At 40.1% G+C, this 18,520-nt stretch overlaps 1 protein-coding gene across 10 annotated transcripts in view; it reads left to right on the plus strand.

Moving 5' to 3' along the window:
• Positions 1-18,520, plus strand: part of LOC105475969 (syntabulin) — a 116,721-nt gene that overhangs the window by 73,257 nt on the left and 24,944 nt on the right. Inside the window, exon 1 of one of the 10 annotated variants that reach the window (XM_011731507.3) lies at positions 9,696-9,891. The exons of the other annotated variants lie outside the window; for them this stretch is intronic. Coding sequence (XP_011729809.1) covers positions 9,855-9,891 — 37 coding nt within the window. The 5' untranslated portion in view covers positions 9,696-9,854. Of the gene's footprint in view, positions 1-9,695; positions 9,892-18,520 lie in introns of those variants that run through there. 10 annotated transcript variants of the gene reach the window in all.

Genomic DNA, 18,520 nt, shown 5'->3' on the forward strand with positions numbered 1-18,520 from the left:
CCTGATAAGCATTAGTTGTAATGAATTCGTTAATAGTCTCCCACTTTGGAATAACCTGTAAAAGAAAAGGAATGCTACACAATGAAGAAGGAAAGACAGCCTATAAATGAGAAAGATGGGGATGATACAAAGGGTGTTGAGTACCCTTGATATTTAAGAAAGAGACAGTGAGTTAAAGAATGTCGTGAAATTTTAGCCAATAAATAAAACAATTACCTTGTGTACCCAAGGGCCAGGACTGTCTCCCTTAGCCCAACTGCCTTTTTGAAAAATTGAGATATGATTCATATACCATAACTCACCCTATAAAGTGTACAATTCAATAGTTTTTAGTCTATTCAAACTGTTGTGCAAATATCACCATTTACTAATTCTAAAAAGTTTGTATCACTCCCAAAAAGAAACCCCAAGTCCATCAGCACTCTGTTCCCCCTTTCCCCAGTCCCTGAAACGCACTAACCTACTCTCCGCCTCTATTTGCCGATTGTCAACATCTCAAACAAATGGAATTATACGATATGTGGGCTTTTGTACATGGCTTCTTTCCCTTAGAATAATGTTTACAATGTTCACCCATGTAGTGTGCATCAGTACTTCATACGTTTTTATTTTATTTTATTTTATTTTTTGAGACAGAGTCTCACTCTGTTGCCCAGACGAGTGCATTGGCACGATCTCGGCTCACGGCAACCTCCACCTCCCAGGTTCAACGGATTCTCCTGTCTCAGCCTCCCAAGTAGCTGGGACTACAGGCAAGCACCACCATGCCTGACTAATTTGTTTGTTTTTTTTTTTAGTAGAGATGGGGTTTCCCCATTTTGGTCAGACTGGTCTCAAACTCCTGACCTCAAATGATCTGCCCGCCTCAGCCTCCCAAAGTGCTGGGATTACAGGCATGAGCCTCTGTGCCCGGCCCTCCCGTCATCTTTTGCATTCCCAGAACACAGGCTCTAGTGCACATTAGGGACTCAGTCAACATTTGTCCACCTCAACAGCAAAGGTAGGCTATGGGATTCAAAAGATAAAATGATGTAGGAAAGAATGTCAGCTTCATAGATTGAAAAAAAAAAAAAGTATGTTTCATCATGAAGCTATTGTAGGGTTTGAACATAACCTGTAATGATTTTATTTTTGTTATCCTCATCCTACCCCCACCACCTCATTCCCAAAACATTTTATGGTGATGGCAATACAAGGAAACAGTAAAACAGTAGACAAGTATGGCACAGTAAGAACAAACTACGTCTATATGAGAGTTAATATTATCATGGCCCTTCCTTGTTTCAATAATCCTAATAATTATATGTTAACAAAATACTTAAAACTCTGTGTATATATACAGAACTCACACTGAACATTTCCCTAATCCTGTAGAAAATACTCATTTGCTAAAGATCAGCCACTCATCTTGATGAGAAGTATTATGACTCTCCATCTTCATGAAGAAATTAAAGGGAATAGGCCGGGCATGGTGGCTCACGCCTATAATCCCAGTACTTTGGGAGGCCAAGGCGGGTAGATCACGAGGTCAGGAGTTCAAGACCAGCTTGGCCAACGTGGTGAAACCCCATCTCTACTAAAAATACAAAAATTAGCCAGGCATGGTGGTGCGCACCTGTAATCCCAGCTACTCAGGAGGCTGAGGCAGGAGAATCGCTTGAACCATGGAGGCGGAGGTTGCAGTGAGCCGAGATCATGTCACTGCACTCCAGCCTGGGCAACAGAGAGACTCTGTCTCAAAAAAAATAAAAATAAAAATAAAAATTACAGGGAATAAAGGAAGGATAAAAGGATTTTTCTTAATGCTGTTTTGATTCATGGATCGTTGAGAATCATTAAAACTATGCACCCATACTCCAGAAGAGTGTCCATATGCACAAAATATCACATACCGTATCAGGGGGTTCATGGATCTCATTTGTTAGCATTTATGAATCCTAGTTCAATGACCCTTCCCCAAAGCCAAAGCCTCAAACAACCACTTTTGTCAACTTTGTCAACTGCTTCTAATATAATTGCTCAGAGGCATAAATATCACCCGAGCAGTTTTTAGCTGGTGATCTTTTTATTTATTCGTATTTAACCAAGGTAAAGGGGTCCTTAAAGCTTATTTTTTTAGTCGCTTAAAATTTCTAATGTCATCACTGAAAAGGTTGCTACAACTTTTTTGAGTGTGACCCAATTCTGCACAGTAAGTTCTTTGACAAAAATCTGCACCATGACCTATAGTTCTCTGAACTTTTAGCAGAAAAACTGTCAGTCTCATAAATATGAAGAGAGGAAATCCTGGAAGCGAGGCCCCTTGATGACTCTGAAATTTATAGAATCCAGAGACATAATCTGTTAAAACACAAGAGGATACTGCTCTCAGGTTAAAATGTCCTGCCTCCTCCATAGCCCCAAGCGACCATCTCCTCTCAGCCAAAACGGATCTTCAACTCTTGATGCATGCTCTACTTTTTAAGAAATAAGTCAACTCATTAATAACAATACCAATTTATTAAAATAGCAAGCAATTAGTGGCTCTTATACAGAGGCTCAGGGACTCTTTAACATTAAGTAACCTAAGCCCATTTAATTTTAGGTCTCTTGCTCTAGATTCTGGAACACTGCTGTTCACCTCAGGAAGGAGTTATTAAAATGCCCCTTTGGTCATTAAGATAAAGAGATAATAATGTTCCCTGACTGTATGATGCAGAAGAAGAAGGGAAATATGTCACAGGACATCGGGGAAGGGCTTGGAAAGGTGAGCCGAGCAAGCCTGTACCTTGCCAACAGGGCCCGGCAGCATGCGCAGCAGGAAAGCCCTTCCTGTTTCCAGGCAGGAACTGGTTCTGGAAACTTCTTGGAGGCAGTGAGCCTTCTGTCATTTTGGCTTCTATCACTTAATGCCTATGCAGATTTAATTAAAAATTGCCACCAAGGAGCAAAAGAAAAACAGTCCTACAGTCCAGTTGGATGGTGGCTTTGTGTTTTCATGTTTCTCTTTTGTCTACAACTCTGCAAAACACGCAAGGCTGAATCTGCAGAGCCTAATATTGTGTCTGTCATAAAGTATTAACGCTGTCCGATAAATACTTAAATGAGAAGTACAGTTTATACTTTGTGCAAGAGATTATGTTTTGTGTGGGAGGAGCGTGGGGAAGTTGTGACAAAGAACATCCTCCACAGCATCCCTGCTTTTAGAGAGCTTGTAACTTAAGGCAGAATACTGTATGATAAGTTTGGACTGTGGTACAGATTAAAAGAAGAGGAATGAAGGCTTTACAACTGGTAAACTTTTTAGGAATCTGGGGTGTTCCTTCTCCTGGGTGCTCCTCCCATATTTAGTTTGCAGTCAGTTTCCTGATGAAACTCTTTTTACCCAGAAATGAAAGACCTACCTAATTGGATTACTTCCTTAGAATATTAAATGGCAGTGCTGGGCCTCATTTAAGGCTTGACTTCCTACTTGGGGAATATCTTAAAGCAAGGAAGAAAAAGATCTAATGTCATTGTTTTACAAAGGGAAGTACTAAATCTTTTTGTCCACAAGGTTAATTAGAGAGGTGGGAAAACCATTACATAATTTAAACAAATAAGTAGAAAATGTGAAAGGAGAAAAGCACTGGTGGCGATTAAGGAGATTGGCAAAGAGCAAATGGTTAGAGTCACTAAAATTTAAAACAATCCACATTTAGAAACTGAAATGTTAAAATCTGCATGTGAAAGATGTCACTGTATCTCCTTAGCATTCAAACTAAGTTAGCATCCCCTTGTCATCAGACACTACCCCTGCTACTGAAATTGGAGACCTAGCTAAGCTGAACTCTAATAGCCTTACAACAATAGCAGAGGATTGGTTACTTTAAAAAACCTTATTTCCCACATTCAGAAGCATTTCCTGGAAAACTCAAAAGGCACCAATGAGGTTAGTGATTAATCAACACTGATTCCCTTAATAGAGGCTCATGCACACACAGTGAAGCCGAAAAATGTTTCTGTTCTTATCATGAGCATCACTTTCACTTCAAAGTTAGTTCTGTGAAATAAAACACAGCTAGACAACTTACCTAGAGTAGGCCATTCTTGCAATAACTTGAAACAACCTAGAGGGGAGTTGAGAGCATAGATTTACACAGCCTCTCCCCAGATTACCCAACTTGTCCTATCTTGAGGAAAAAAAAAAAAAAAAAAAAAAAAGTACATTTGTGTTATTGGGTGCAGGTGGAGGAGGACTTTCTAACCACCAGACTCTAGAGTCCAGCATACTAGGTTCAAATCTTTATACCACTATTTTGTAGCTGTGTGATCTTTGGCTACTTGCTGTCTTCTTGAGCCTCTGTGTTCTGCATCTGTATAATGGGTTATCGAAAATATTAAATAGATGAAATTAGTGAATATCAAGTGCTCTGTGTTGGACCTGGCAGAAAGTAATTCCTCACTAAATGTTACTGATGGTCACTTGTAATCTTAAAATAGATGCCCTACATTCTGTGCACTTTATGCACAGGAAAACTCCTAAAACTCTCACGTACAATTTGTGTGTACTTGAAACAAAAATCTAGCAGGTTATGTTATCCCAGTTCGCATAAAAGGAGAGGAATACTTGCTCTAGGAGGACAGGCAGGAGTATGAATTTACAGCTGATGGCTGACAATGAACAGAGATGGGAAAATATAAGTGAGCAGACAGAGACCACTAAAAAGCTGGGTCGGTCCTTCCTTCCTTCCTTCCTTCCTTCCTTCCTTCCTTCCTTCCTTCCTTCCTTCCTTCCTTCCTTCCTTCCTTCCTTCCTTTTTTTTTAACAGAGTCTTGCTCTGTCATTCAGGCTGGAGTGCAGTGGTGCAGTCTCAGCTCGCTGCAACCTCTGTCTCCCACGTTCAAAGCAATTATCCCACTTCAGCCTCCTGAGTAGCTGGGGTTACAGGTGCCTGCCACCACGGCAGGCTAATTTTTGTATTTTTAGTAGAGACGGGGTTTCACCATGCCGGTCAGGCTGGTCTCAAACTCCAGACCTCAGGTGATCCGCCCGCCTTGGCCTCCGAAAGTGCTGGGATTACAGGCGTGAGCCACCACACTCGGCCTGGGTGGCCTTTTAAGTGTTTTAGGCCATCGAAGGCTTTTATTACTTGTAGCACTTAGTGCAGTAATTGATGTAAAAGCAGATTGAATCAATGTGATGGCGGAGCTGGCAAAACACAATGCATATGAAGGCAGAAAAATGTGTCAAGCATTTTAATAGTGTCTCCGTAAAGTGGCAAAAAATTAAAAATTTAATGCTAAAAGGGAAGATTTGGGTTATATGAAGACATTCTGCATACTTTGGCAAGGCATTATTTTTCTAATAGCTCACAAGTTGTAAGCTAAGGTCTTCTAGCAGCAAACCCCACCCTCAAATACAGGCTGTAAGCTATTTCAAATACTATGAGCCTTATGAAAATATTTGGAAGGATATATTAGGTGTAATTGTGGGCTTGAATAACACTCTGAAATTTGATTAGTTTTTTTAAATGAATGGTTATTGAGCACTGTCTGTCCCAAGCAAAATTCCAAGCACTTAACTCATTTCATCCTAATATCGGGGCAAGAAAGGGATATCATTATCCTTCATTTTACAGATAAGAAAACTGGGGCACAACGAGGTTAAGTAACTCATCCAAGGTCACACAGCTTGTAAATGGATTTTAAACAGGGTAGCCTTGCTCCTAACTCTTAACCGCTGCCACAGTAGTAAAGTCCACCTTCAAAGGAGTAATTTCAATTGCACTAGGAGAGTGTTAAAATTAAGAAAGATGTGTTGATATAAAACACAATTTTTAAAAATGTGTGTAGAGCCCTAAAAATTCCTACTAATTTTTATAAATTAGCTGATACAGTCCATATGTACATTATGTTGACAGTTGCCAGTAACAAAATCAGTGAGCCTCAATGTAACTGCAATGAAGTACAGAAAGGTGAACATACAAGGCCATTTGGATACAAATCAGTAAAATAAACCATAAAGATATGAATATAAAAAAAATTAAGGTCTTCAGTGTTTTTCTACTTAATCATGAGCTAGTCCTTTCTTCACATGTCAAAATGTTTTATGTGCTACCCTGCATATCATGAATATTTTCTTAAACGAAAATCACTGGAGTTTGTCAGCTTAAGCAAGAGCTTTTGTGTTTATGCTGAAATAGATCTCTAAAACTTTCTTTCACCCTGAGAGAAAGAACGTTCCCCTAGGATACAGCAGATCATGCTTTATGGCAGGCCGTTTTATAGTTTATCACATCTCCCCAGCAGGGACCAAACCAGTAAAATAAAGCTTAACTGTGATAAGTGGACTTACGTGTTTATCTTTATGGCAGGGTTACATGTTTTCTCTCATGCCTTTCTCCCATCTGTGTTTTCGATGATGCACCCAAATGATGTAATGGTGCCAAATGGCCCTTTAATGGTTTTTCCCTAAGAATTAGTGAATTATAATCCTCTTCTTTCCAAAGGTAACTGCCATCCAAATCCTGGGTCTACTGGGATTTATTGCATGCACAGTGTTCTTAGCCACTGATTTGGGGGCCTGCCAAATGCTTACTCAGTACTCTAATGTGTTGAGAAGGAAGCGTTATAGGTCTCTCAAAAGTAGCGGAAGTTCCAGCAGACCAGATACCTACCATTCAACATATTTGTCAACTGTCAGCATAACAGAAACAAACCTGGAAACTTCTTTTACACACAGACTTCTAAACCAAGCATTGTGAATCATGCAGGTATATGCTTTAGGTTGGGCTTTCCCCACCTCCCTAATTGAGGAGCATTTATTGAAGAGACTGCCTGCAAAGGTATGTGCATGATTAAGGGGATCTGACAAACTATGGTGAAATACTGAGTGCTGGCAACAGCTTGGGGCCATTCCTGCATCCTGAAGGAGCAAGAGGAGGGTAGAGTTACCAACCTAGAGAGAGAACTTCAAGGCCACCTGTGAAGGAACTATGGACTCTGGCAGAGGAACACAGCCACCAGCAGAAAAGGAGCCAGAGGAATAAATACCTGGACTTCACTGTCTGCTGGTACAATCTGTTGCATGGCATTTTGGTGAACTGTAGGATTATTTACAGAAAGTTACTTGTTGAACAGCATAGTATGTTCACTTGGGCAATTCGATGGGTTAATTTCTTCCACCACCTAAGCCTATATCTGAGAGCAGCCAAGTAAGCTGTATGAATGCCGACTGCGGTCAAGTGGGGTAATGCTTCAGCAACACAGCTGCAATAGGCTTGTATTCCAACATACACGGACTGGCATGTTTGTAGCACTGCAAGAAGGTGATCGCTCTGAAGGAGTCTGAAGGAAAGGGAACCCTCATTTCACCACGTAATCAAGAAGAGATTTCCGTTAAACATAGATTCACTCCTGGCTGTACATTTACTAGCTTTCATTCATTCATTTGGTGAATATTTATTAAGTGTTTGCTCTATGCTGACACCATTGTTCCAGGCATTAAGGATAGAGGAGTGAAAAAACAAGATGCCTACCTTTAACGTGGGGAGATGGCTGATACTTGCACACAAGCAAGATAAGTTCAGATGGTGACAAGTAAAACAAGGTAACTGGAGAATGATGGGGGATGGTCAGGGGAGTGTTTAGGGTGGTGACATTTGAGCTGAGACTTTAACCTTATTGTTCCATGCTTAGGGAGGGTTGGGGATGGGGTGGCAGGTGGTGGGCAGAGCGGTGAGTTAGGAAGGGAGAAGAGTGGTAGCAGCTGAAGTCTATATCCTTAGAGTAATGTGAAGACATTGGACGGTTTTAAGAAGGGAGAAATGATTTGATTTACATGTTTGGGATCCCTCTGATGACTCTGTTGGGCTTCGATTGAGGTGAAACTGGAAGCAGGACACTAAATTTGGATGGCTTAGCCTAGGATGGAGGTGGTGGAAATACAGAAAAGTGTAGGGAGACTATATATATACACACACACACACACACACATATATATATATATATATATATATATATATATATATATATATAAAATCCTCTAATTTTCCTAATGAGATTTTTAGGTGTTTTATTTATTTATTATTTTGGAGGGACAGTGTCTTGCTCTGTCCCCCAGGCTGGAGTTCAGTGGTGTGATCATAACTCACTGTAGCCTTGAACTCCATGGCCCATGTCATTTCCAGTTACAGCCAGGACATCATAGTCAAATGAGTACTTGCTATGGAAAAAGAGAATAGAGAGGGACATTAGTGTGCAACTAGCAAGCAGGTTGTCACTAGATAGCATGGGACAGCTGGTTTTTCTGTACATTCATATATGTCTTGTATACATATATGAGTATCCTTCCTTATCCAAAGCTATTCAGTCCCTGAATTCAGAGAGCAAAAAAAGGAATATAGGTTTTTGTGATTGCTACAACTTAACCACTGACTGTATTTCTATTTAAAGTGATCATTAAAGGGCTGGAAGGGTCATACCATACAAATAATTACAAAATCTGTTTTTAAATTTCTTTGTCTCTTCCATTTTAAACAATTCTGTCAGTTGGATCTCCAAAGGGAACCAAAACTAGCACTGATTGCAGCCAATTCAGAAGGATATGTCTTTTGCAAATGGCACTTTTTGTTCAAAGAAGGTAATTATGAGAGAGCCCTGTAATAAGAGGCTTTGGAAGGACTCTAATGTAAGGGGATTTCTTAGTTTCTGAGAGGTAATTGCGGGAGGAGGGGTTCTTCACCTTATATTTAGACATTAAGGTAGGGTGGACCAGGTCACCTGCAGAGCAGCGCCGGTTGGGGGGAGTTTATTTGGTAACATAAGGAAATATTCTATTTTTCTTTAACTGTAATATGAGGGGATAATTAATATGTAGCTTCTTTGCATGATTGTGAAAATCATGAAAGGTGTTAGATATGTAGCAGAATATATGCATCACCTAATATGCACTACACAACATTGAGAGGTAAACATGCACATCCTCTATCTTTGCAAAAATCGGTGTTGGCATTTGACAGTCAGCTGTGTTTGTAGTGACAATATTTGCCTGGCTTACAGTACGTGCTCAATAAATGATCACTTTTATTGTTATAAAATGGGAAATGAGGAAAGTCTATGAATAGCACAACTTTAAGGCATTTGAATGTCCACTCATCATCTCATCTGCATTAGTCCTATTCTGTCACGGATGCCTTCTTAGTAAGAATTATTCTGAAATAATAGAGAGCTTTGGTGGAAGCTTATTAAACATTTTTTTTCTGAGCAAACTTCTATTTAGAGGGAATCTGCCTTGAATTGTTCCAGAGAGCTCTGTATTCCATTTTCTCTCAGAATAATAAGGCTCCCCTGTTCCTCTCTTCTGGGCAGTGCTGTGAACTGTCGTGCATATTTAAATAGCTGGAATTCATTGGAGTACACCAAGCATTTTTCTCAAAATGTTGTGTTTGCCATAAAATTTCAGGCTCTGTGGGGTTTGATATAATGTCTTGCTTGCCCATTGGGATATTATAATCAATGTGGAAAGATTCTATACGTTTTGCTCCAATATTGTCCAAGGATTCATCTTGACTGTTGTGTAGGCATTTACTTCTATTTGACAATTTGGTATTTCTTCAAATGCTTTGTGTCCATTCATGAGGGCGATGGTTTCATTGGAACACTGCAGTCACCAGGGAGAAGGCCCTGTGCTCTTCCCTGATAGGCTGGCTTTCCCTCTGCCTCCTGTTGCTATGGTGCCAGCAGAGTAACTTCCTTGCCCTGCACATGCAGAAGGCTCAGTCTCCATGGATACCCCACTCTGAGACTGTACTCTACTGAGATATGAGCTGCACACACTGTATTTCTGCAAAAGACATACCCCAGTCTGTGCTGGGAGGTTGTTTGCAGAGGCAATGTTTGCCATGAAAGTCTACGGAGCTTACCTTCTAAGTAAGTAGTATTAGTCACAGTAAGTAAATAATTATATTGGATCACAGAGGCTAGAGTGTGTGTGTGTGTGTGTGTGTGTGTGTGTGTGTGTGTGTGTGTGAGAGTTAGTTATGGTAGGCCAAAATGGAGCCTAAAACAAGTTTTCATCTTCACCTCTCAGATATTCTGAATGCATGGTCTTATAACTAAACTTTTAAAAATATACACGTGTTATTTTAAATACTCTTTGTCATTTATGAGTCTATTTGTGCAGTTGTAAGTCAATTTGCTGCCACAGTGAAAAAGACTGACCATTGGCAATTACATTTAGAATGCTCTTCTAACCATGAGCATTGCATGTTGCATTTGTAAATGAAAAGCCTGGCCTTACCAGTGGTGTGCTAAGGGAATAGATGAACACAGCCACAATTAACGCTAATTGGCACTGCACATAGTTTGAAATGGGCCTCTGTGTAGGCTGAAACACGACGTATTTATTATCAAGAGAGAGCCTGCGCATGTGATTAGGAAAGGGAATACCCATGTCTGCCTGATTACCATGAAAATTACTGAGAGCACCTCTCTCTGGCCAGTTTTAATTTACTTTTCTCACATGGCATCCAGTAGAAATTCTGAAACAGTTAATGCTCATGGAATTGGGATGTGGAACATTTTTATTTTTATTAACTGATCTGACCTAACACTTCTTCTTTACTGTACATTCCAAGAGCATAAAGGTTGGGTTTGTAGTGTTGTAAAACACGTGAGTCATCTTAAAGTATTTTCATCTGCTGGGCAAATGATTAATGCCTGTGGTGGTAAAATTAATTAGTAGAAACAAAAGAAAGACTATGTTTATGGCAACTCCAACTTTAGTTCGGTAACTTTAAAATTGTGTAAAATTAAGATATTTAGATTGTTCACATATATAGTTGACATCTGGCAGCTCTAAACAAAAAGCAAAACATATGCTATATTAGTATAGATAAATTCATCTTTAATCATATAAAAAAGTGAACACAGCATTATGCTAGATTGTTAACTTTGTTTACTTTTTTGTGCTCATGACTACTCAGGCAAAGGACATACTGTGTTCATGTCATCTTTTCCAATGGTTAGTCATGGTTCAAGTTTAATTGCTGAGAACGGTGAAAAGATACCACCCTTTGAGAATGTGAATGTACCAAGGACCACTCTGTCCCTGGCTTTGTCACTGGGGTCAAGCTTTAGGTGATTAACTTAACATTTCATAAATATAATTTCTAACAGTAGATGGAATAGCAGACAAACATGGGTGTGTGAGAAATTCTATAGAGATCATGATTTTGGAACCCTGGAAACCATGTGGATGACACTTTCTCCAAACTTTTACTGCACCAATAGTATAAAGCCCCATATCCCTTTCTCAGTATATCTGCAATGAAGTCCCCCACCCACCTCTAAAACCCAGCATAGTATGGGATTTCTTTTTAACCTCAAAATATCTGACTCTTCCCTCTAAAACTTTTCTTTCATCTATGTAGTGGAGATACTAAGAGTACCACTCACATAAGGCTGCTTTGAAAATTCAGTGAAATAATCAATGGCATATGATTATAGGAATAGAATATATATGAATAGAAGCATACAAAAAATAGCTTCTATTGTATTATGAATACTATAAACATTATCACCATTTTTACAACGCCTGGTAGTCAAGGGAGGCATTAGCTAATAGCTTGAACAATTATTTGTTTCAATTTGATTCAGCCTATCAAATTTCTTATCAAATACTAACTAAGAATCTACTATGTGCCTAACACTTTGATGGGAATTGTGGGATTTTATGTACATGAGAATGCACCTAACAAAAAGTGAAATATACAGTAGTAGTTTTTTATCTTTTCAAATGTGTGGCTTTGTTGTTTTGCTATATATATGTGTGTGTGTGTGTGTGTGTGTGTGTGTGTATGTATGTATATATATGAAATTGTGTTGCTATTAACAAAATGGATACATAAGATATCACAGTAAATGTTTAATATAAAAGAGGCTGAGCCATAGCATAAGTCTAGTTAATATTTATAACTTGAATTTAAAATGTGATGATTAAAATCTAGGTTCAAATATTAAGTTAGCTTTTTTTCCTAAAAGGATTTCCATGACATAGTTTGAAAAAAAGCAATTTCATTTTTCATTAAGTTCAAAGTTTGGGGAATGATGGGAGAGAAGGAGATGGGAAATGATTGATTAATCTGTATAAAAATAGGCCCCATGCTGGGATTTTTCCTTTTGCACTAATTCTGTGTGACATCTGAGCCAAAAAAATACATAAAACCAATGCCATATGTGCTGAGCCTGCTGGTGCTTATTTTAAAACTCATGAAGAGTTGACCCAGATTATATTTTGCAGCTTTATTTTTATTTTAATGCCACTTTAATTTCCACTTCTTCCTGGCATATTCTCTTCTTTCCTTCTGTTTTCCCTGGAAAAAACGTGGCATGTGCATCAAGGACTATACCAAGTCACTTGAATGAAGAAAAGGAGCAGGCGGGGTGGGGGGGCGGGTAGCATTTGTAGGATGTGGTTTAAAATGAGGTCTTGAGAGGCTGGGAACTTGGAATCAACGTATGTTCATACATGCTGAATATGTTTAGCTAAACATAATTTCAGATGCAATATCACTCAGATGGCCTAGCTAGAATAAGCCTTCTATTTTAAAGTTGCAATGGAACAATTAAATCCTTAATGATATCCTCACTAGCATGGTGACCTTTTACTTACATTCTGCTAGTCTGTGAACAAAATAATGCCCCACTTTCTATTCCATTGTTATTAGTCACGCATGCACATGCTTTGATGGTGCACAGTTCGTCAGTTGTTTGTTAGGTACTTGGTGCTTCTGTCATTATATTCGGGTCATATCTGGGGAGCTTTCTGAGGTCTCAGTTGACATTTCTATTTGTTGCATCCTTTTCTGTCAGGAGAGTTTGTGGCACTTTCAGAGGAAGGGATGCTTCCTTGTCTTACACGGCAGCAACATTATTCAGGGAAACTGGATCTTCCTGAGTGTTTGGCTTCTTGTACTCACCTCTGAGGTTGAGATAGGCAGGCTCTGCAAGCCTCTGCCAAGAAGATCTGATTTCTGCAGAGACTCCTGGCAGGCCTGACTGTTCTTGAAAGATGAAAGCTATGCATGTATCTGATACTGGGTTACTGCCTGACCTCCAATGCCTTTTCCCTCATCGTTAGAGGAAGAAGTGAAAGATCCAAGCCATGAGCTTAGAAGCACTAGTGCATACAGGGCAATGGTTAGAATCTGCAGATTGCGCCATAGTCTCCTATACTGCCCAGCTCAGAGAGCCAGGGACAGTAAAGGGATTTTTCCCATGCAACACTGGGTCATTCTCAAGTTTTGGATAAGATTCTCCAACTCAGCATTTCCTTTTCTTCTCAGTCTCAGCTACCATTTAAAACAACTGAACCTGGTAATGCTACTCATTTGTTTTTTTAAACGAATGTTTATTAATGTGCTAGGCAGTGACCCAGGCACTGGGTACAACAGTAAACCAGGGATCCCTGTACATTGTGATATGTTCAGGAGGAAACGCGGTGTCCAGTGGGAGCCCAGAGGACCACCATGTTACCTAGACTCTGGGGTGTGGGAAGGGTCCCAGGAAATGTAATGCAATATTGATACTTATGAAGGGTAAAATTATATTTTTAAGGCAAAGACACTTAGGGATTTGAAATTTACATGCACTCGTTGTTAATTTAAATACTATGTATGCCCTTAGAGGCAGTGTTTTTTTTTTTTAAATTCTATTGTTATGGTCACCATGTTATATTTAATAACAATTTTTTTAGATGGCTCTTTTCTCTACTAGAATGTGAACCTCTCTAGGAACAAGAACATGTTATCTTTTCTCTTTCCTTCTCTCTTTATTTCTCTCTGATAATCACTGTATTAACTTTTGTTTTACATTCAGTTTTGCTGCTTCCCTTACTTCTTTATAAATACTACATATAATGTGATGCATAAAGAGAATGTATGTGACATGCGTGAACTGGGTAGAATAATAATAAAGCAAAACTTGTGATTTCACTGTCTACTTTAAGAGTTGCCGCCAGGGAAGGTGCCTGTACACTCCTCCCAGATCCTATTCTCTGACTCCCACAAGGGTAACCACTGTACTGAAATGTGTGTTTTAACATTTCCTTGCACTTTAAAAATAATGTTACAACCTTAGATATATGCCCTTTAAAATATGTTAGGGGTATTTTCAAAACTACTGTTTCCAAAGCCTACTTCTTCCCTTTTTTTTAATGCCATGCAAACACTCTCTGATGGTCCTAAAAAGAATGGCCTTGATTTATTTTTCGTAATACTCTGCTTTGCTTTTCCATTTTATTTTGGTTTTTCACAGAACATTGTGGGCTGGAGAGGGAAGGGGTGGAGAAAGTAGAGAACACTGAGTACACTTGAATTTAAAAGTTAATTTGTGTAGGGGGGTGGGGCAGAGTAGCTGGGCAAGCGAAGGGTTGGCCTGGGAACATGTGCTTTGTGCCAGACGTCACTGACAGTGAGATCCTGGGGAAGGTTCCACTAAAGGAGTCCAAGGAAATGCAGAGCATAATTTGTGTGCAGAGCAAAATCCAATCGTGAGTATGCTTCGTGCATTTCAAGTGCTATAAACCAAACCAGGATTTGTAGAAAATGTTTCTGGAAGGATGAGTGGGAATTCAAAAACATTTTGTTCAGAAGCTTGAGAGAGAGAATCATTTTCAATTGATAGACAATGGTATGAGGTGAAATGTTGTTGCCTGCTGCTGGAGACAGAGCTCTTTGCCTCTCATCAGCTTCTGCCCCAGCTCAAGAAGGAAGACAAGTAGGAACGAGGCATCCCAAGTGCATTTCCCTTCCTGGGGTGGACGCTGGGCTCTGTGATCCTTGCACAGGTGTCCCAGGGCAGGCGTGTAGGAGCTGTTCCACCTGCTTTCCACCTGCTTTCCTCTGACCACATCACCTGATCCAGACACTTCTCTGTTATGCTGCCAGCACTTATCTTGAAAATACTTTCTCGTGACTTCATTATTCTGTTTCTTCCTTTCTCTTTTGGGTTTCTTGAACACATGTCAGAGTTAAAAACAACCCCAACGCCACTAGGCCTTCCATTTCTCCATTTGCTTTTGTTCTCACACTCCCTGCAGATGCCAGAAATTGCCAAATTTTTCCCAGCTTATTTGTTTTATTGTATTGACATTTGTGCTTGCAAACAAAGTTTACATTAAAGATTACAGACACCTGCAATCCCAGCACTTTGGGAGGCCAAAGCGGGTGGATCACTCGAGGTCAGGAGTTCAATACCAGCCTGGTGAACATGATGAAACCTGTCTCTACCAAAAATGCAAACATTAGCCGGGTGTGGTGGCATGCTCCTGTAGTCCCAATTACTCAGGAGGCTGAGGCAGAATGATCACTTGAGCCCGGGAGGCAGAGGTTGTAGAGAGCTGAGTTTGTGCCACTACACTCCAGCCTGGGCAATGGGAGTGAAACCCTGTCTCAAAAAAAAAAAAAAAAAAAAAAGGAAAGAAAATTACACAGAGGGTAAATCTAGCATTGACCTTGTAGTACCTCAATCCATTCTTATCAGATTATCCAATTCTTCACAAATTCTTCAGGCAATATATAAGAGACATTGTTCTTTTCATTTGATTGAGGTATTTCTCATTTTGTTTGCTTTTCCAAACATACGTATCTCCATTCAATTGTTCTTTTATGTGGGAACACTGCAATCAAGCATATGGCATAAGATAAAGGTTTTTTTTAATGTTTAACTTGACTTTATCCTTTTTCTATTTTTAATCATTTGGTTCACCTGGAGTGTCAAATGATTTTGAACCTATACAGTTAATTTTGTGAACCTAAGAGCTACCTGGAAAAGGTCTCCCTTTTCAGCGTTCCTTCTCCCTTGCCTTATGACCCATCTCCAAACTGTAACAGTCACCTGAATTCCCTGCCAGCCTCCAGTCTCTCTTTCAGATATTGCCGTCATGTTGTCTTCATAAAGCGTCACTGTTCATGTTACCACCCCAAACAAAACTCGTCATGGTTCTCTCTTGCCTTCAATATGTCATGGTTCCCTCTTGCCCATAGCATAGTTTTTACGTTTTTCAACTCCCTGGTTAAAACTCACCTTTTTGGCTGCATTTTCTCATTTGATCACTACATTCTAGCCATACAAGGAACTCCATATATATACTAAACATGCCCTGTATTTTTCTTCCTTTGTGTTTTAGTTCATGTGATCTCTTTCACCCAAGGTCAACTCCTGTCCATGCCCCCAACACTACATTATATTCTTCCTGGTGTATCAGGCCCATCTCAAGTGTCATCTCTCCCGTGACGTGTTCCCCTGCCGTCATCCCTTCACCCTAGCTAAGAAGATTTCTTCGTCCTCTGTGTTCTCTGGGTGCCCTCCCTCTCTGTGTGCCCTCATTGTATTCTGACTTATGTCCTGGTTGTTTGTCTGCATAGCCTAACTCCTCCTAGGAAACCCTTGAGCATTGGAACTCTGTATCTCCATGCCTTCCCAATCCAGTGCCTTAGCGTAGAAAGTGTTTAACGCATAGTTGAGATGGGCTAGATTGAACATTGTTGTCTTGGTTTCCTGTCCTTAGATCTTTGTGAATACTGATCACAAGGATCAAGCAGAATGATATCAGACAAGCCAGCTCTGTTGCTTACTAGCTCTGTGATTTGGGGTAAGTCTCAGCATCACTCAGAACTTTGGTTTCCTGGTCTTTACTTGTATGTCTTTGGGAGAAAGGATCAAAGGAAATAGCAGCTGTAGAGTTCTTGACAGAGTAGGCTCTGAGTCCACAGTGGCTAGTGGCATTATTATCTGACGCTGTCATCCGATGCATTTGTTATCCCTTCAAGGTTTTGTGTAATCAGGGGTCTGCCGTCAACACCATACCATCCATGATTTCATTCGTGTCATTAATAAAGCATGTTAAATAGGATATGGACAACACCAGGGCCAGGTGATGTGTTACTAGAGATTTCCCTGGAGGTTGATAGACAGTCCATTTGTCAACATCCTGTGGGTACTGGACTGTGCTATCACCCAGTGCACACATGTCAACCTTGTTCATAAGAGTATCCTAAGTGTTTACATTAAACATGTGCTGAACTCCAGATATGTGATGTATGTGGCCATGATAACTCTGTCAGAAAAAAAAGGAAGTGCGGATTGTTTTTCACATCTGACCCAGTGAACTCTTGCTGGCTCCTTCTTGCCTTATTAAAGGACCTTCTCTACAATTTCACTGGAGATCAACACCAAACAAGTTTGTGATTTTCAGAATTTATCTTTTCTCTACATTCATGACCTGTAGACTTTTTGCCCATTTCCAATCTTCTACCTCCCATCCTTTCCAGTTTCTCAAAAGTTAATGATACCATTTCTGCAATCATATATCTAAGTTCTTTTGGTACCTTTCTTTGCTCATTCATTAAATATTCTTCTGAGTCTCCTATAAGCCAGGTTCTGTGCTCTTGGCTCTGGGGATGCAGTGATGAACAAGACAGAGGTCTTTGCTGTTAGCATGGTTTTTGCATGCTGGTATCCTGGGTTGAAAACTTGACTTTTAAGTGGTTTGGGCATACAGGCTGGAAGTAGGAGTGGAAGGGAGTATTTTTGTCCTAATTGGAAATAACACCAGTCTGTTAATCCAACCTAAAGGGCAAAATAGGAGAAAGAGGAGCTATTCCTAAATGCCAATGGTGGAGAAACTTTTAATGCTGTGAAATAACATTTCAAAACAGCAACACCTGCTCTGTGCTAAACGCTGTGTGACACACTGGGGTACAAAAGAACATGCCCTCAAGGAGCTGACAAGCATACTGGAAAATCTGTTAAAGCAAACAGGCAATGGCAGTGCAATGTGATAAATACTTGTTAAATTCTGGGTGGGGTCAGATAAAGGAAGGCCAGCTAATCCCCTTCCTGAAGGAAGTAAAGGTCAAGGCTAGACTGAGACTGAAGAACAGGTAGTAGTTAGCCAGGCCCAGAGGGACAGGAAAATAATCCAGCTAGAGGGAACAGCGTGTGTGAAAACTGGGACTCTAGAGGATATCATGCCTCCTCCAGGAAACTGTGAATGGTTCCATTGGCAGGGGTTGTGGTATGACAGTCTGAAGAGATTATGGAGGGTTTGTAAATCATGCGAAAGAGTTTGGACTTTATGGACACAGGGCGCCATTGAGGAGTTTCAACAAGGGAATTGCCTAATGAGGTTTCTTCTCTGGAGTAGTGTGGAAGACAGACTGCTCAGGGCCACAAGGAGCAGCTGGGCACAGTGTGATGCTGTTTCAGTAATTCTGGGTGAGAAATGATGATGGCCTTAGGTGGAGCATTCAGGATGGGAAAGAGCAGACAAATGACACAGTTACTGAACAGACAGATTTGAAAACAAGAACCATTTGTTGTAGTGATTTCACAACATTACCATGCACAGAAGATCACCTGGGCAATTTATGAAGATGGATTATGAGACTGACTTAAAGAAAGTTCAATCAGAGGATCTGGAGTATGAGTCAAGAATCTGTATTTTTAACAAAGAGTCCAGGTGATACTGATGCAGGTGGTCCTCAGACTGTACCAT

Source organism: Macaca nemestrina, chromosome 8 (genome assembly GCF_043159975.1).
Source record: "Macaca nemestrina isolate mMacNem1 chromosome 8, mMacNem.hap1, whole genome shotgun sequence".
Lineage (NCBI taxonomy): Eukaryota > Metazoa > Chordata > Mammalia > Primates > Cercopithecidae > Macaca > Macaca nemestrina.